Genomic DNA, 17,892 nt, shown 5'->3' with positions numbered 1-17,892 from the left:
ACATGAGACTGAAATGAACAAAGATATTAATTAATTAATTAATTAATAAAGTAGGCCAACATTCTATATTGTTGATCCTTTTAAATGATGCAAATCATATGTCTGCATGACTAATGCACTCAAAATTTCTAAAATGAAACACAGTAGCAGTAAAGCATATTAGTCATGCTCTATTGTTGTTTCCGGAATATTGTGGGTGGATGAGTTATTCAGCACAATACACTATACACTCTGGAAACTTTAAAGCAGAGGAACCCAAACTTTTCCCAATTAAGGGCCAAAAATTTAACTTGATTGAGGGCCGTGGGCCGACAGTAAATGTTGCATTATATCAAACTGTGTTATATTAAAACATAAAAGTATCCCTGGGGTCCTCCTTTATGATTTCATACTAAAAAAAAACATTACTCTGCAATCTGCTTTACTAATGCAATGAAGAGCTGCGTCAATGACATGCATATACAGTATATATATATATATATATATATTTCCCATATGTCAAGGTGGGTAAAATCAAAAGTCATCATGGGTCAATTTTGGCCCGCTGGCCCTAGTTTGTGCATCTCTGCTTTAAAGGAAAATATTTGTAATTTACCGGTGTATATCATTTTAGAGAAAATGTTGAATTAAGTATAGATATGAAATAATATGAAACGTGTTCTTCTAAATTAGAAACTTAATTTGGAAACATGCAAGCAATGGACCTGCATCTTCATTTCATTTCTCTTGTAAACATCTGGTACAGCCTTCTTTTTCCTCTCTTAGCTCAGTTTTATTATCCATAACCTGTAGTGTACAACTCTTCTACTGTGCAGTAATGACTTTGAAAGCAACAGAACCCCTCTGCTCATTCAGGGCTTCAATTTTATTTACTGGTGGGGTGACCCAACCCTGAAATTGAACCAGTGTGGTGGAAGTCAACAAGGCTTCAAGGATGAATCGCCACAAAACATGTCCATATCACGTCAGAAATAAAATAATTTAAATTGAAAAAGGTAGCCTATATTACTAAAGAAAATGAAGCCTATCTTTGTATAAATCTGATCATGTTTTACAATGTGACAATATTTTAATGACAATTAAAGGGGTATTCTGAATTTAATATAAGTTAAGCTCAATGGACAGCATTTGTGTCATATTGTTGATTAAAACAAAAATTCATTTCAACTCGACCCTCCTTTAAAAAAAGAAGCAAAAATGGAGGTTAAAGTGAGGACTTACAATGGAAGTCAATGGGGCCAATTTTTGGAGGGTTTAAAGGCAGAAATGTGAAGCTTATAATTTTATAAAAGCAATTACATAAATTCTTCTATTAAAACTTGTATGTTATTTGAGCTGTTAAATTGTTTAAATTGTCATTTTTAAGGTTCTTTTAGGATTTAAGGCTTTATGGCATTACATCATGATGGCAATGAAGTTGTAAAACGTTATATAATTTTACGCAGAAAATGTTAGCGATTTTATCACAATAAAATCATGTCTACATGTATAATGTTTATATCTTGTGGCTAAACTTTTGAAACAGCGAATATTTTAACATTTACGGATTGGCCCCTATTCACTTCCATTGTAAGTGCCTCACTGTAACCCCTATTTCTGCTTTTTTGAAGAAAATGAGGGACAAGCCAAATTAATTTTTGTGGTAATCAACATTATGCCACAAACGCTGTCGATTGAGCTTAAATTGTATTAAACCCAGAATATTCATATAAGCACATTTCCCTTACAAATTTTCTTAATGTGTCTGGAGGATTTACTTTTGAATTTATTTGTAATTCTCATTATTTTCAATGGTGATTATCATTAGACTCTCATTAAAGTAATATTGTGTGTAATATGTGTATATCATATAATTGTGTGTATATGAAGTGTAATAAGTCGATATTGTATATTCTGTGCATAGTGTGTATATTTTGCACATTTATTTATTTATTTTTATTAAAATCAGCACAAAATGAAAGCAAGTACAAGGAAGACTACCATGATGTATGGGCTAATATAATTTGTATTCTCATTACAGCGATGTGAATTGGGGGGAAATGTAGTTAATTGTCACGAAAATAATGTCACAAAAATTCTTAATGATACAAATATTTATTTATCTTCATTCAAAAAAAAATACAAATAAAAAATAAAAAATAATAATAATTCTCATGGCTTTTGATTTTGGTGTTTCTCAGCTTTAGTCAGAATTTTGCTCATCATCCACCATTTTTCAATTTCCCTAGACACAAAATAACACTCTAAAACACTCCAAAACAACTGACCTTTGTACAGCATTCCGCTCATATTTTTATATGATCACTCTAGAAACACCTCTGAAAGCGCTTAAAAGTTTCGACATGAATTCCGGAAGTTTCACGAGGCGGAACCTCCAAATATGAATAATTGTAGGCGGAGCCAAATGCAACAGGCGCATAAGTACTTGAAGCGTTAAATGAGTCATGTAGTTGACAAAAGGCAGCGCATTGACAGCCGTTGGAGAGGCGGATTAAATCCGGCTAGTGAGGTGTGAATTTTTTTTTTTTTTTTTTTTTTTTTTACAAGGAGATTCAACTCGATTATTGTTATTCATTAGAATTCGTGGAGTTATTATTTATCATTAAAGTAGAACTGGCTGTTTGAGGATGTTTTGAGAAGTACAGATACAAGTTTGGATGGTGTAAGTCAGTGTTTCCTTATTTAACAGCCTGATACAACTAAACAGCTGGTTAGTAAAAGTTCCACGACCTGAATGGGGGCGTGTCTAAGAAGAGAGACTTTCAAAATATGCAGAATTTGGAATACTCCAGCACCAGGATTGGTAAATGTTGATTTTGGCCAAAACAAATAAATAAAAAATTCAAGTAAACCCTACTGGAATTTTCTAAAGTTTCGAGTCATTCCAGTTTTGTTATGGGAGTGGTCTAATGGGTTGTTTGGGAGTGCCATCACAACTGGAATGCATTTCTACATTCTAAATTCCATGTGGAAGTTTTAGGAAAAGTGTTTTTTTCTCTCTCTCTCTCTCTCTCTCTCTCTTGGGCAAAAGGGTAAAAGTGGGCAAAAGATTATTAATTTAAAGATGGAGATACTCATGTGGGGTTTCTGGTTTAAAAACTTGTAGAAATTCTTGTTCTTCCTTGATGTAATGTGAATCCATTGGTTTTTCCTCCAGAAGAGAAGCCAGAACCATCAAACATGGCTTTCAACACACTAACCTCAAGAGCTGTGCTCCTATATGATGAGTGGATCAAGGAAGCAGGTGAGTTTGCATCCTCTGGTGTAATGCTTATAATTAACGTGGCATATTTTTATTTTTTTTTATTTTTTTTGTGATTGAAAAATAAGAATGCTTCTCTTTGTAGATCCACGGACAGAGAACTGGCTCTTGATGGCATCCCCGTTCCCCCAAACAATCATCATCTCGACCTACATCTACTTTGTGACCTCACTGGGCCCTCGGCTAATGGAGAACCGCAAGCCATTTGACCTCAAGCGACCAATGATCATCTATAACTTTGCCATTGTGGCGTTCTCCATTTACATGATTTATGAGGTTCATAGTTTGTCATTTGCTATGCATGTCTAAGTTGGTTCCTACGTTTCAGGCATCATCTTGTCTACTGTTGTAAATCAAAATATGTGTTTCCTTGCAGTTCCTCATGTCTGGTTGGGCGAACGGATACACCTATGGGTGTGACATCGTGGATTATTCTAGCTCTCCTCAGGCTCTCAGGGTATGTAAATGGAGCACAGTCTTCTGTTAATGGACCATTTGTCAACGTAGACTTGTGCATTAATTTGGCATTTCCTTTTACTTTCATGTTTTATTTTTAGATGGCATGGACATGCTGGCTGTACTATTTCTCCAAATTCATTGAGATGCTGGACACTGTAAGTGTGACTTTGCTATATAAAAGCTTTAATTTCAGTTTTTGTTATTATTAGACTATCAGTGTTAAAACCATTTGTTCTGGTGTCTTTATAGGTATTCTTTGTCCTGAGGAAAAAAAACAGCCAAGTAACTTTCCTACATGTCTATCATCACTCAATCATGCCATTCACCTGGTGGTTTGGAGTCCGATTTGCCCCAGGTACAGTATTATGAGGTTGCTACTTAAGAGCCCTTTGAAATGGCTTGACAAGTGCATTTTCTTTCTGGAGTAACGGCTGTGTTGACTTCTGCTGCCTTCATGTGCTGTTGGAATTATCCTACTTTGTACTTCCCACTTCTGAAGTCGTAAGTATGAGCACGTCATGTTCAAGTGTTTTGTTGTCGAAAACATGGAGGATGCCATGTTCATTCATATTTCTTGGGGAAATCTTTACTAGCTCCACCATGTTGAATGTTGACATCCTCTCCCAACTCAGAAACATATCTCAGTGTTTCCCATTCATAATAACGACTTTAGGGGGGGCATTCATATGCAACTTCAAAGTTGGAAACTCGCTTTTACAATAATTCCGGTAGAACGTGAAGGCAGCAATATTTCCTGGTAAAACCGAAAGTTTGGTGAGACTTTTCACCATTTGCCATTAGTTTACCTCACACTCATGATCTTGTCTTTTGCTATTTGCTAATTTGTGGCAAGTGGTATTATGAAGGCATTTTATATGACGTGTATGTATTTGCCCCTGCATACAAGATGGAAGACTGTACATTTTAATTTCCTATACAAGTTTGTGCTTATTTAATAGTCAAATTTAGGAGTGCACTCCAAATGCTGTTAAATTGGAATGCTGTAATTTGGGTTAAATTCTAATGCAATGCTTTGTTTTTCCTCTATTAGGTGGTCTGGGAACTTTCCATGCCCTTCTGAACTGTGTTGTCCATGTCATAATGTACACCTACTATGCTCTCGCTGCTCTGGGACCGGCCTACCAGAAGTACCTGTGGTGGAAAAAGTATATGACCACAATCCAGCTGGTAAGTTCATAGTTTACAAGCCAACCTACCAACCCCTAGCTTTCTTTTTAAAGAAATTGGGCCCATTAATGGGGGAAGTTTTGATATCAGAACTTCAAACTGTTTTTTACTTAATATTTTCTCATTCTCAGATCCAGTTTGTGATGGTGACCGCCCACATTGGCCAGTTCTTCTTCATGAAGGACTGTCCTTACCAGTTCCCTGTGTTCCTCTACGTTATTGGTCTGTATGGGCTGATCTTCTTGATCCTGTTCCTCAACTTCTACTATCATGCCTACACCAAGGGTAAGAGGCTTCCGAAAATTCTCCAGAATGGAAACTACCTACATAAGAAGACCGAGTAATTCTTCCCTTGGCCACCTACAAATGAACCTCTAACCTAAAAGTTGGAACATTCCTTTGAATTTCATTATGTTTAAGGTTCCACTCCCCTGTTTTATGTTAAAACTATTGTGGAATACCACTGTATTACTGGATTTCATATTTCCAAACGCTCACACTGGTGTTTCACTAGAGATGCTATCCTCATTTTTGTCTTCACTCAAGGTTTTGAAATGAGAGTGGGGTGGGATACAGTATATTTTGTTTGTTCTAATATCCTCTACCTGTAAATATGAGTCCTCCACTTTGGAATATGATTGAACTGCTGGCCAAATCAGAAATGAGGTTATGAGAGCATGTTGAAGGTGATTTGATGTTTATTGTTGAATGGGGTTTTTGAAGGTTGTGTTTTGGTTTTAACTAAATGAGCCTGATGCCCTTTTACCATTGAGAAACTCTTGACTGATAACCTGGCTGTGCTCGAACCTCCAAATTTACCAAATTCCACAGAAGGGACATCATATGAAAGTTATGCAACGCTGTCTAAATGCTTTGTGACTATTTATTCGATTGTTTATTTAATGTTAACCACTTCTTAATGTGATCTTTTTAATAAAAAAAAAAAAAAAAAAAATGTGTTTCTGATTAACTGTTATGGTTTTATGTATTTAACTGATTTGAGCAAGGGAATAGCAAGACTGGATTGACGCCCTGTGATATTTTCCTTGTTTTTGTTGTTTTTAAACCTTCTAATTTTGTTTAAAAGAAACTGAAGGTTTTTTTTTTTTTATAATGAAACAAAATAAATTATTCATCAATCTCTTAGTTTTCTTGTGATTATTTTGCAATACCGTGTTCAAACTACAATTCCCATACAGCATTTGGGAGATACCAGAGATGATGCCCAAATATGGTTATGATCAGTGCCACGTGGCTGGTTTCGTGTGCCAATCACATTGTTGGCAGGAACGTGTCGGTTTTCAAAAGTGAAGCAACTACTGTGGAAATGATTACAGAGATATCATCATTAAATGGATAAATAATCGCAATTTAAACTATTAAAATTTTTATGAGGGCTAATATGGATGGTAAAATGATCGGACCAGGACCTTACAGGGCGACAAAGTTGGTAAGAATTGCTTTAAAACCGGAAATACATTCGCTGATACATTGTTACTTTTAATGTAAGCTTTTTTGTTTCGTTTTATTTATCTAAACTCTTAATGTTCAAATAGGGTTTAATATTTGAGCCGACGGAACGTTTTTAAGTAACTTACTTGCATGAAACAATATTTTAAATTGCAGCCTATCTTTGTCCTATAGCTTTAAATATAAATAATACGGTAAATTATATTTTAATGCACAAAGTAGTAATTTGCTTTACTGTAATAACGTGTAGACAGATGTACTTTATTGATCCTTGTGGCGAAATTCCAGTGCAACAACTCAAACAACAAATATATTACCATGGTAACCTTAGTTTCCACCAAAATACTGTTGCTACTACAGTAACTTCCTATTAGTCAGCCCACAATCCTATAATAAATCCATATCATATATTCATTTGATTTGACTTTATTTCCTCCTTTCATTTGATTTCATAGAAACAATACACAGAATGCAACATGCAAATACTTACAATCTGGTACAATACACAACACAACACAGTGCAGTGCACAAAAATTACTATCAGCAGTTTTTGGTGTAGAGACCTCAATTAATTAAAAATATTACAATTGTTATGAGGAATACTCGAACATCTCTCCATAAGGGGTTCCAGTCCGTTAAATCAGCAATTACCATTAATGGTAAATCTAAAGTATCTTTCCTTTTTTCCTAGTGGAATGAAACCATCAAGCTCTTCCGTGGTGGGATGCCGGTAAGGCGACACTGGGCTCATTTCAGGTGTTATGATCACAGTTTCACCGGTGCTGAGGCTGTCGACTTCCTCCATGAACTGCTCAGGCAGAACCAGAACTTTGGACCAGAGGTGACACGCTACCAAACGCTCCAGTTACTCCGAAAATTCCTCAAAAATCATGTTATCGAGGATGTCAAAGGGCGGTTTGGCAAAGAGGATTTGGAAGACAATGGACATCTATACAGGTGCCATTATAGGTGTCAATTTTTGCATATAGAATCATGGAGAATGCCAAAGTTAGCTCTCTCCTAAATGAGATGTGGGTTGTTGACATAAAATGTGTCCGTGTCAACCACCTTAACTCTGTAAAAGTCAACTGGAGCCATGTTAACTTTCCATAAGTACTTCCATGTCAGCCATATATGATGCAATGCATTAAAACAAAATGGGTGGAAATTATGTTTTTGTCATTTTAATTGTTCACTAGTAGTGCCAAATAATTATTAATTAACTATTTAAATCTGCCAGATTTCCTTCACAATCCCCTCTGAAGCCTCTACCTGTGCGTCCACCTGTAAGAGATCACGGCTCAGTTCCTAGAATTCCACGCTGGGATGATTATGAGGACATACCAGTGCCGGTAAAGATACCCATGAAACCACTCATAATAGTAAGTGACTGTGGAGAGTGTATCATGTTTTATTTTTTCTGTTTATAATGACTTTTACGATACTTACTGACCATAAGTTGTGCTATTTTTTTTTAAGTGATGTAGAAATACTGTATTTATGATTTTAGAATTCAGGGACATGGAATAAGAGGCACAGCATCGCCATTGGGGAGTTACCAGAGTGCAAACTGATCCGGAGGAGAGAGTTAACCCCGAAACATGTGGACCAGATATGGAAATCAATGACACTAACACAGTAAGCATTATCAGCCAAACTTCTTTCAAATTATGTTTGTATTGGGAATCCAGGAATCGAAATGGTGGGTGATTGGCAGTAGGTCTATTCCTGCTCACTTGCTTAAAAAGAAGGACTTAAGTTTGAATTTCAACTACTGGTATATATGCAAATTTTATATTACATTTTAATGGAAGAAGAAAAAATTCTTTAGAATAACATGCACCGATGAATCGTGCACAAAAAGGCCAGAGACATTTAATAAATTAGGTCAATTTTGAATTCATCTTTTTTTAGTTTGCAGACTGTTTTGGGTCTCCAGTCTTTGGACGGGGTTCTAGACACAAAACTTCTGAGTCCAAAGCACATCGTTCATAATGTTTTTGGTGTTAATAAGCAAGGCATTGTTGTCCTGAAGAACAAAGCAGGTGAGAATGAATTATACAGCATTATAAGACATATTTTCTTGAATATAGAAAAATTTATTTTAGCTAATGTGTGACTTATTTTGTTTTTCTGTTTTTTTAGAGGATTCGCCTCACTGGGTGTTATCTGCAATGAAATGCCTGGCAAACTGTGAGTGACTAGTTATCCAGTTTGTGTTATGGATTACATTCAACAGGCCATTCAAGGCAGTATATTACAGTGGTTTTACTAGAGGTAGACCGATATATCGGTTTAACTGATTAATCATGCTGATTGTTGCTTTTTGGAACTATCGGTTATCTGCAAAACTCTGTGCCAATAGTTTTTTGCGCTGAAGGATTCTACAGTTAGAACAACTTGGTTCTACAGTATAACAGCGGCCTCTAAAGGTGAAATAAAAACAATCACTGACTGAAAATATTTATCCATATTTTTATTTTTACTTCAATGCAAAATTGGTATTCTAAGTTGAAGTGAGGGCAGGGAAAAAAATGTGACTATGGAAACATGCCCAATCTGCACATTCATTGTGTCGCCAACTTCATATTTTGTGAATAAGAAAAAAACTCAAATGGTGAAATATACAGGTGCATCTCAATAAATTAGAATGTCGTGGAAAAGTTCATTTATTTCAGTAATTCAACTCAAATTGTGAAACTCGTGTATTAAATAAATTCAATGCACACAGACTGAAGTAGTTTAAGTCTTTGGTTCTTTTAATTGTGATGATTTTGGCTCACATTTAACAAAAACCCACCAATTCACTATCTCAAAAAATTAGAATATGGTGACATGCCAATCAGCTAATCAACTCAAAACACCTGCAAAGGTTTCCTGAGCCTTCAAAATGGTCTCTCAGTTTGGTTCACTAGGCTACACAATCATGGGGAAGACTGCTGATCTGACAGTTGTCCAGAAGACAATCATTGACACCCTTCACAAGGAGGGTAAGCCACAAACATTCATTGCCAAAGAAGCTGGCTGTTCACAGAGTGCTGTATCCAAGCATGTTAACAGAAAGTTGAGTGGAAGGAAAAAGTGTGGAAGAAAAAGCTGCACAACCAACCGAGAGAACCGCAGCCTTATGAGGATTGAAAATCGATTCAAGAATTTAGGTGAACTTCACAAGGAATGGACTGAGGCTGAGGTCAAGGCATCAAGAGCCACCACACACAGACGTGTCAAGGAATTTGGTGGAGAAGTGGAGAAGCTCATAGCCCAAGTTGCTTGAAGTCCAGTGTTAAGTTTCCACAGTCTGTGATGATTTGGGGTGCAATGTCATCTGCTGGTGTTGGTCCATTGTGTTTTTTGAAAACCAAAGTCACTGCACCCGTTTACCAAGAAATATTGGAGCACTTCATGCTTCCTTCTGCTGACCAGCTTTTTAAAGATGCTGATTTCATTTTCCAGCAGGATTTGGCGCCTGCCCACACTGCCAAAAGCACCAAAAGTTGGTTAAATGACCATGGTGTTGGTGTGCTTGACTGGCCAGCAAACTCACCAGACCTGAACCCCATAGAGAATCTATGGGGTATTGTCAAGAGGAAAGTGAGAAACAAGAGACCAAAAAATTCAGATGAGCTGAAGGCCACTGTCAAAGAAACCTGGGCTTCCATACCACCTCAGCAGTGCCACAAACTGATCACCTCCATGCCACGCCAAATTGAGGCAGTAATTAAAGCAAAAGGAGCCCCTACCAAGTATTGAGTACATATACAGTAAATGAACATACTTTCCAGAAGGCCAACAATTCACTAAAAATGTTTTTTTTATTGGTCTTATGATGTATTCTAATTTTTTGAGATAGTGAATTGGTGGGTTTTTGTTAAATGTGAGCCAAAATCATCACAATTAAAAGAACCAAAGACTTAAACTACTTCAGTCTGTGTGCATTGAATTTATTTAATACACGAGTTTCACAATTTGAGTTGAATTACTGAAATAAATGAACTTTTCCACGACATTCTAATTTATTGAGATGCACCTGTGTATATATATATATATATATATATATATATATATATATATATGTATATACAAAATCCTTAATCTGGTGATTTCATTTGGTAAATACTTAAATATAGAGCATTGTAACGCAGCCAAGTGTCCATCATTTCATAATAAGAGTCCTGAAATAAGTAAGTGTTTTTCAGGCTCCAAATCTGAACTTTTTTTTCTGGTTATTATTGGGATTGTGTTTGCACAATAAACTGCATCTGGGATATTATTCATTTTGGGCTCTTGTAGCCTCTATGTCTGTGCCTGTCATAGTAAGGAAAGGCTAAGAAAGTTTTTTTAAATATTTTAAAAATCAATTTAAAAAACTGTTGGCCGATTAATTGGTTATCTGCCTTTTCCACCACCTTCCAGTTATCAGTATGTGCAAAATCCACTATCGGTCAACCTTTAGATTTTACCATGGTTAAGGGATTTAGTTCAGCACAACACAAAGATTATTGCTTTTATTGCCAATGGCAATGATAAAAGACACCAGTATCCAAATATTTACATTTATTACTTACAAGAATCATTATAAACAATACTCTTGCCAAGTTACTTGTTCATTAGCCTAACTGTAACTGTTTATCATTGATAAGCAACTTGGCACATTAATATGGAATTCAAATTGGATGTGCATATATCGGCTATTTAACAACAGCTTCAAATGTCACTCATCCAATCAGATTTTAGAGCTGTAATCTTGTATTATGTTTTATACATCTTTGATATCATTTAAGGGCCCAATGGCTGTGACAGCAGGCAGCCCATATATCCAGGTTTTGAGAGAGACGTCTTCAGGACAGTGGCGGAGCATTTTCAGAGACTGAAAGAGCCACTGTTGACTTTCCATCTGTATGAAATATTTGTCAGTATTTTGGGTAAGTGATAGACACAATGCACAAGTTATTCGCATTATTAATGACTGAGATGGTGTAGAATTCGAATTAACTGTACATTTCAAGTTGCGCCAAGAACTGATGATTTAGGTGGTCTTTGGCCATTGCGTCTTGCTCTTTAATCAGTATCTTGCAGCATAAGCAGTTAATTTTAAAATGCTGTGTCAGGAAAGGAGTTTTTCATACAACTGTAATGTAAAACACTGCTGGTATCTTGAAGCTTAAAGGGATTGTTCTCCCAAAAATGAAAATTCTCTCATCATTTACTCACCCTCATAATATCCCAGATGTGTATGTCGTTCTTTCTTCTGCAGAACACAAATTATGATTTTTAGAAGAATATTTCAGCTCTGTAGGTACACACAATGCAAGTGAATGGGTGCCAAAATTTGGACACTCCAAAAAGTACATAAAGGCATCATAAAAGTAATCCAAATGACTCCAGTGGTTTAATCCATATCTTCAGAAGTGATATGATAGGTGTAGTTGAAAAACAGATCAATATTTAAGTCATTTTTTGCTAGAAATTCTTTTCCCTGCACAGTAGGGGGCGATATGCATGAAGAATGTGAAAGTTAAAGTGGAGACCCACACCTATCATATCGCTTCTGAAGAAATGGATTTAACCACTGGACTCGTCTGGATTATCTTTATACTGATTTATGGGATTTTTGGATCTTATAAATTTTGGCACCCATTCACTTGCATTGTATGGATCAAAACAGCTGAGAAAGTCTTCTAAAAATCTTAATTTGAGTTCAGCATACGAAAGAAAGTCATACACATCTGGGATGGTATGAGGGTGATGAAATGATGAGAGAATTTTCATTTTTGGGTGAATTATTCCTTTAAAGGGATAGTTCACCCAAAAATGAAAATTCTCTCATCATTTACTCACCCCCATGTCATCCCAGATGTGTATGACTTTCTTTCTTCACCAGAACACATTTGAACAGGGTTCGTACAAGGTGCTTGAAGTACTTAATTTGGCTTTTTTAAATTGAAGTCATGGAAAAACCTTGAAAATAGCCATTTTTACCAAGAGGTGCTTAAAAAGTGCTTGAATTATTGAAAAATGTTTAATATGTTGCTTAAATCATTTAATAAGTTAAATCTATTTATTTATTTTCGGAAAGCATGTGTACAATCCTGCTACAGAAAAATGACGCTCCCCCCGCTGCTATAGCCAAACAACAGATCCCCCTCTTCCCGCTTCTTGATCCCACTTCTTGATCTCACACATGGCTCGTGTCATGAATCATGGAGAGTAAAGGATTTCTTTGAACATTTGCATACTTCTCTCTGTGTACTTTATGCTTCTTATTCAGAACCGCTTACATAAAAAATATCGGATGATGAGCCGAGCTGATATTAAATGTGATGTCAAAACCTTGCAGATCACTGATTGGTCAGAGAGAATCTACAAGCTAGATGGCAGGTTTTAATAAAATATTTTTTTTTAATGCAATCATTATTATTTTATTATTTAGTTTTTTTTTTTTTATCCCCTTTTTCCTCCCAATTCGGAATGCCTAATTCCCACTACTTAGTAGGTCCTCGTGGTGGCGCGGTTACTCACCTCAATCCGGGTGGTGGAGGACAAGTCTCAGTTGCCTCCGGTTCTGAGACCGTCAATCCGCGCATCTTATCACGTGGCTCGTTGTGCATGACACCGCGGAGACTCACAGCATGTGGAGACTCATGCTACTCTCTGTGATCCACGCACAACTTACCATGCACCCCACTGAGAGCGAGAACCACTAATCACGACCACGAGGAGGTTACCCCATGTGACTCTACCCTCCCTAGCAACCGGGCCAATTTGGTTGCTTAGGAGACCTGGCTGGAGTCACTCAGCATGATGTAATCATTATTATTAATGATTTATATACATATATATATATATTCATATTAAATATGCATAGCAGCATTATATATTGCAAAATCTGGTGCACCATATGTGCACAGTATGATTATGAAACTTATTGTCAATGTAAAGATGGTTTGCTTTAGCTCTAAACACTGTAGGATAAATGATGCTCTGTTATTTTGGTGTGGTTGTAACCTTATGTAATGGTGTCCCGCAGGGCTTCTACAGCAGCCGTCGGTTGCGGTTGAAGCGTTGCAGGTTTGCTGCCTACTGCTGCCTCCAGCCAACCGGCGTAAACTGCAGCTGTTAATGCGACTGATGGCTAAAGTCTGTGCCAACCCCTCACTGCCCCCTCTGAACGACACCATAGGAGCACGTACGCTGGTAAATCACTCATCTCGTTGATTTGTATAAACTTTAAAAGCACAGTATTTGACGGTTAACTGATAATCCTAAACCGTCATAGTAATAAATAAACTCGGGGTCAGTTAATGTATCATTTGGCTCATTTTCATATTGTTTGACTCCTCGGGATGTTGTTGTCCATGTATAGATGGTCCAGACCTTTTCGCGGTGCATCCTGGGCTCTGCGGATGAGGTGGATTTGGACGAGCTGTTGGCAACCAAGCTGGTCATGTTTATGATAGATAACCACGACAGTGTGCTGAAGGTGCCGTCCGACTTGAGAAAATCTGTTGAGGATCATCTGTCCCACCTGAGAAGAGCTCAGGTCAGCATCCTCTCTCACTCATTAAATGCCTTTTAGCTCGATAATTGATGGAAAAATACATGATATGGCATCTGTAATGCATTGAACGTCTGTGAAGTATTGTCAGTTAGAGGAAATATTGATTCTATCAATAGAGCGTAACAGTGCCGTCTTGGTTCTGATTTTTCCCTTTCAGTTTTTCCATAGGGATTTCATAGAATCCTTAATAAAAGAGTTCTAAGCCATGAACCAAAACAGCTAATTCCGAAGTGAATCACACCATCACAAACTTTGATTTGAAGCAGTAAAGTCTGAAAATCAGACAAAAAAGACAAAGATACAAGACTGTGTACTTAACGTCTTTAATGAGGAAATTAACTACAAACCCATGAAGCAATGTCATTGACGTAATTCAATTTAAGACAAATGTAAAACTATTGATTTTAAGTTTTTGGTTATACAGTAAGTATAGAAACTATAGATGAATATTTTATTGCAAAATATTCAAATAGACATACAACTATATAGGTAGTTTGAGAGTGTAGGGAGAGTGATTAATGGGAGTGGGTTGTTGCTGCAGAGCTCTTTTGGCGCACTTTTGTCCAGCGATTCTCCAGTTGTTGGATCGTTTTCCTTCAGGATCATGGGTAGTGTAGTTCTTCAACAAAAATTCTGCTAATAAACAGGATTTTGTTTTGAAATATTGCATATACCATTGATTAACAACCTCAGTGCTCACGGTAGGCCTGTCTTTAAAAGTTTATAAGTTATAATTAATATCCAATTCCCCTATGGAGAAAAGTAATGGGATTTTAACATCTGGAACCTGACGGTTGCGCTCTATTGGGATTTGATTGGTTGGAAATATGTTAGGTAATGCTATTATTGGTTAATGTTATTCTTCCCCACCCACAAGGCCTTGATGACATCAGCAGAAAAGAAAAGTTGTCTCAAAGGTGGAGAAAATACATTATTACATTGTCTTCGCATTTGAAAAGATTATGAGGGGAAAAAAAAGACACTTTTTTCATAAACAAATATATATATATTTTAATAATGACATTCACTTGTGAATTATACATAGTAAAACCAGGAAAAATGTTATTATCAAAGTAAAAAGGGTCATGTTAACTTTAACATTCTGTGTAGGAGTTATTTATCCTTTTCGCATTTTAAATAAACAAGTCAACTTTTCAGAAATGTGAATTGTAAATTTGAACTGATTTGTAAGGAATAACTTTTATTTTAAAATGAATGAGCTCTGTGAAGTGTGCGTTGTCTACCGCATGTCCTGATCTCTTCTGTGTTTTGAAGATAAAGTACGCAGGTGCTGACACGGACACCTCCATAATGTCTCCACCACACTCGTCCTGCAGACAGATCAGCAGAGAAGAGTTTGAGGAGCAGAGAGTCTCAGGATCTCACGGGGCCATCGTGGATCTTCTGGAGAACATCATACAAGACAAGACCATGTCTATTAAAGACAAGAAGAAGAAACTCAAACAGGTAAGAAAGGATTCTTATAAATAGAAATATCTGTTAAAGGAATATTTAAGAGCTAAACACATCATATGAGGATTCTGTTGATTGCCACAGAAAATCATTTTGATGTGCCCCGGAGTTTGTGTAAATAAACACTTATTATAACAAAAAACAACTTGCAGTATAAAACACTTATAGAGTGCAATAATCTGGCTCCGGAAGTAAAAATCCCATTAATTTTCTCCATAGGGGAATTGAGTATTAACAATAGCTTATAAACTTTTAAAACAGACTTGCTGTACCATGAGCTATGAGGTTGGAATGCGCATCTGTTGAAGCCATCAGTCTGCGTTATTTCAACCTTGTTTTAAAAAAAAATTAAATCAAGTTAAATAGTGGACTGGTACACTGGCCCCATAGACTTCCATTGTAAGTCTACAGCGGTAAATACAAACTGAGGGACGAGTTGAAATTATTTTCTGTGGTAATTTAATTGAGTTGTATTTAACCCTAAATAATCCTTTACCAGTCAAAAATGATGTTTTTTCACAAGACTGACGTGTTCTGAACCGTACTGCTCCTGTAAATTTGCATGTTTCTTAACATTCTTCTTATTTTTCTCTGCACGATTTCTCTGTTTTTCAGTTTCAGAAGTCTCATCCCGATATCTACCGCAGACGGTTTCCCACAGCTGAAAGTGAGGCAGCGGTTTTCCCAGAGAAACCCCAGAGAATCAAACCTCAGCTGATGTTCCTCACGCTGAAGAAACCATTCCAACCCTTTCAGAGGAGCTGGAGCTTTCGTGCTTGAATCAGTAGTGTGGTTAGATTGTCACTTGGATAGCCATGCTAAGTATTATTATTAAGGAGAGTTATTACTGAATATCAAAGGCAGATCATTTCTTGCTGTTTTATAAAGCCTTTCTGCTATTCAAAAATGGTTTCATCCTCAGTCTGAATAACACCAAATACACCTCATCAATGATTAGTTGACTGAATTGTTTGGTTAAAACAAAGTATAATGCTGTGCATTGGAATCCTATGGGAACGGGCCTAAAATAATAATAAAAAATGGTTTATACTCTTTTATTATAGCCCAAATAAACTCCAAAAGGCATCAGTTATGCCTATTTTAATATGTTTTTATATATTGTGTGACTAAAAAAATCTTCAAGTGATCATTTCCGATCACTTGAATTCTGTTTTTAATGAGCTGTATTTCTATTTTTATTTTTTGTTTACCTCCAGTTATATCAGCTGCAGGTGTTTAGTAACACTGATGTCAAGTTCTCAGTTCTGGTAAATCATGTTGTCACTGATAATTAGCTACAGGAGTTTAGTGCTGGTCACCAGAAAATGTCTTTTGAAAAGTCTTTTATACTCTTGTAAAATAAATTAACAAGCTCTGTCAGCTCGATCTCAACTACTGATGTAGTTACAACTGCATACTGTATATTTCTGTTTCTCTTTTTTTTTATACATCAATGTTTTCTTTGTTTTAATTGATTTGTAGTCAGGTGTATATGTGGTTCTGCATTCTATGTTTCTTAAGTTGTTCTTTGCTGTTCTTATTTGTGTTTGTTCTGCTTTTAAAGTAGTTTTTATAGTTTGTCAGTTTTTATGAACATATCTAGCGTTGCACAAATCCTTGACATTTTATCACTTGTTTATTTATGAGGTTTTATTTACTGTATGACTGCGATCTTACCCTGTCTCGATGCTGGAAGTATTGTGTAAGCAGCATGTAAAAGTTTTATCCGTGTTTCTAAAATAATGGTTCAGTGATCTCAACTGTAATACAAAATACATTTCTCACACGTTGTATGCTTTAAAATTTATTTTGTGAACAAATGCTGGAGTTACTGTTACTGATTTGGACGTCTGCACTGTGATCACAAATATGGAATTGGAAAGAAATAAAATCTAGTACAATAATGTGATGTTTCTCTTAGATTTGTAAATCTTTCTTTTGGAAGACATCCTGCTAATATTTATTCAGTGTACTTACTGTAACACCGAAGAGGAAAAGAAAACGTGCACCTCCAGTCTCATCAAGATGGTTAAAACCTTCATAAATCAATCCTTATAATTTGTTTTGTAGGTCCTGATACAAACTAGATCTGTCTTTAATTTATACATTTGAATTTTCCCCCACAAGGGGTCAGTAGATCACTACTAATAAACCCCTTCTAGGAAATACTAACGATAACACATCATTCAGTACATTGTGTGTTTTTCAGTACAAAGCTGGACTGATTGACATTAGTAGTACTAGACAGTTATTCCAGAGAAATGTTAATTTTATTAAACTTAGATTTGCTATCCATCATACAGGTTAATATATTTGCAGACACATCTGCCAAGCCTCCTACTAGACCTAATACATACAATCTACACCGATCAGCCACAACATTAAAACCACCTGCCTAATATTGTGTAGATCCCCCTCGTGCCACCAACCCGCATCTCAGAATAGCATTCTGTGATTATATTCTTCTCACCACAATTGTACA

The 17,892-nt window shown here is 36.2% G+C and overlaps 2 protein-coding genes across 4 annotated transcripts; both read left to right on the top strand.

Moving 5' to 3' along the window:
- The first annotated feature begins 2,454 nt into the window (after positions 1 to 2,454).
- LOC127432611 (elongation of very long chain fatty acids protein 7-like) lies at positions 2,455 to 5,991 on the top strand. 3 transcript variants are annotated; one of them, XM_051683915.1, is made up of 8 exons: positions 2,455 to 2,509; positions 3,158 to 3,244; positions 3,348 to 3,538; positions 3,639 to 3,719; positions 3,820 to 3,876; positions 3,971 to 4,076; positions 4,773 to 4,909; positions 5,041 to 5,990. In XM_051683915.1, the coding sequence occupies exons 2-8, from the start codon at positions 3,181 to 3,183 to the stop codon at positions 5,251 to 5,253; spliced, it is 849 nt and encodes a 282-aa protein (XP_051539875.1). In that variant the 5' UTR covers positions 2,455 to 2,509; positions 3,158 to 3,180; the 3' UTR covers positions 5,254 to 5,990. The 3 variants fall into 3 exon arrangements, with proteins under 3 accessions (XP_051539875.1, XP_051539874.1, XP_051539873.1); XM_051683914.1 differs by lacking the exon at positions 2,455 to 2,509 and adding an exon at positions 2,525 to 2,662; XM_051683913.1 differs by lacking the exon at positions 2,455 to 2,509 and adding an exon at positions 2,673 to 2,803 and having other exon boundaries at positions 5,041 to 5,991.
- A 209-nt stretch (positions 5,992 to 6,200) lies between these two features.
- On the top strand, positions 6,201 to 17,305 carry LOC127432584 (DEP domain-containing protein 1B-like). The gene is made up of 11 exons (XM_051683861.1): positions 6,201 to 6,359; positions 7,071 to 7,336; positions 7,620 to 7,761; positions 7,890 to 8,017; positions 8,294 to 8,424; positions 8,525 to 8,572; positions 11,161 to 11,301; positions 13,407 to 13,573; positions 13,743 to 13,919; positions 15,213 to 15,404; positions 16,026 to 17,305. Exons 1-11 carry the CDS (start codon positions 6,300 to 6,302, stop codon positions 16,188 to 16,190), a joined length of 1,617 nt encoding a protein of 538 aa, XP_051539821.1. The 5' UTR covers positions 6,201 to 6,299; the 3' UTR covers positions 16,191 to 17,305.
- Positions 17,306 to 17,892: the final 587 nt, after the last annotated feature.

Source organism: Myxocyprinus asiaticus, chromosome 42 (assembly GCF_019703515.2).
Source record: "Myxocyprinus asiaticus isolate MX2 ecotype Aquarium Trade chromosome 42, UBuf_Myxa_2, whole genome shotgun sequence".
NCBI lineage: Eukaryota > Metazoa > Chordata > Actinopteri > Cypriniformes > Catostomidae > Myxocyprinus > Myxocyprinus asiaticus.
This window is presented reverse-complemented; position numbering and strand designations above follow the sequence as displayed.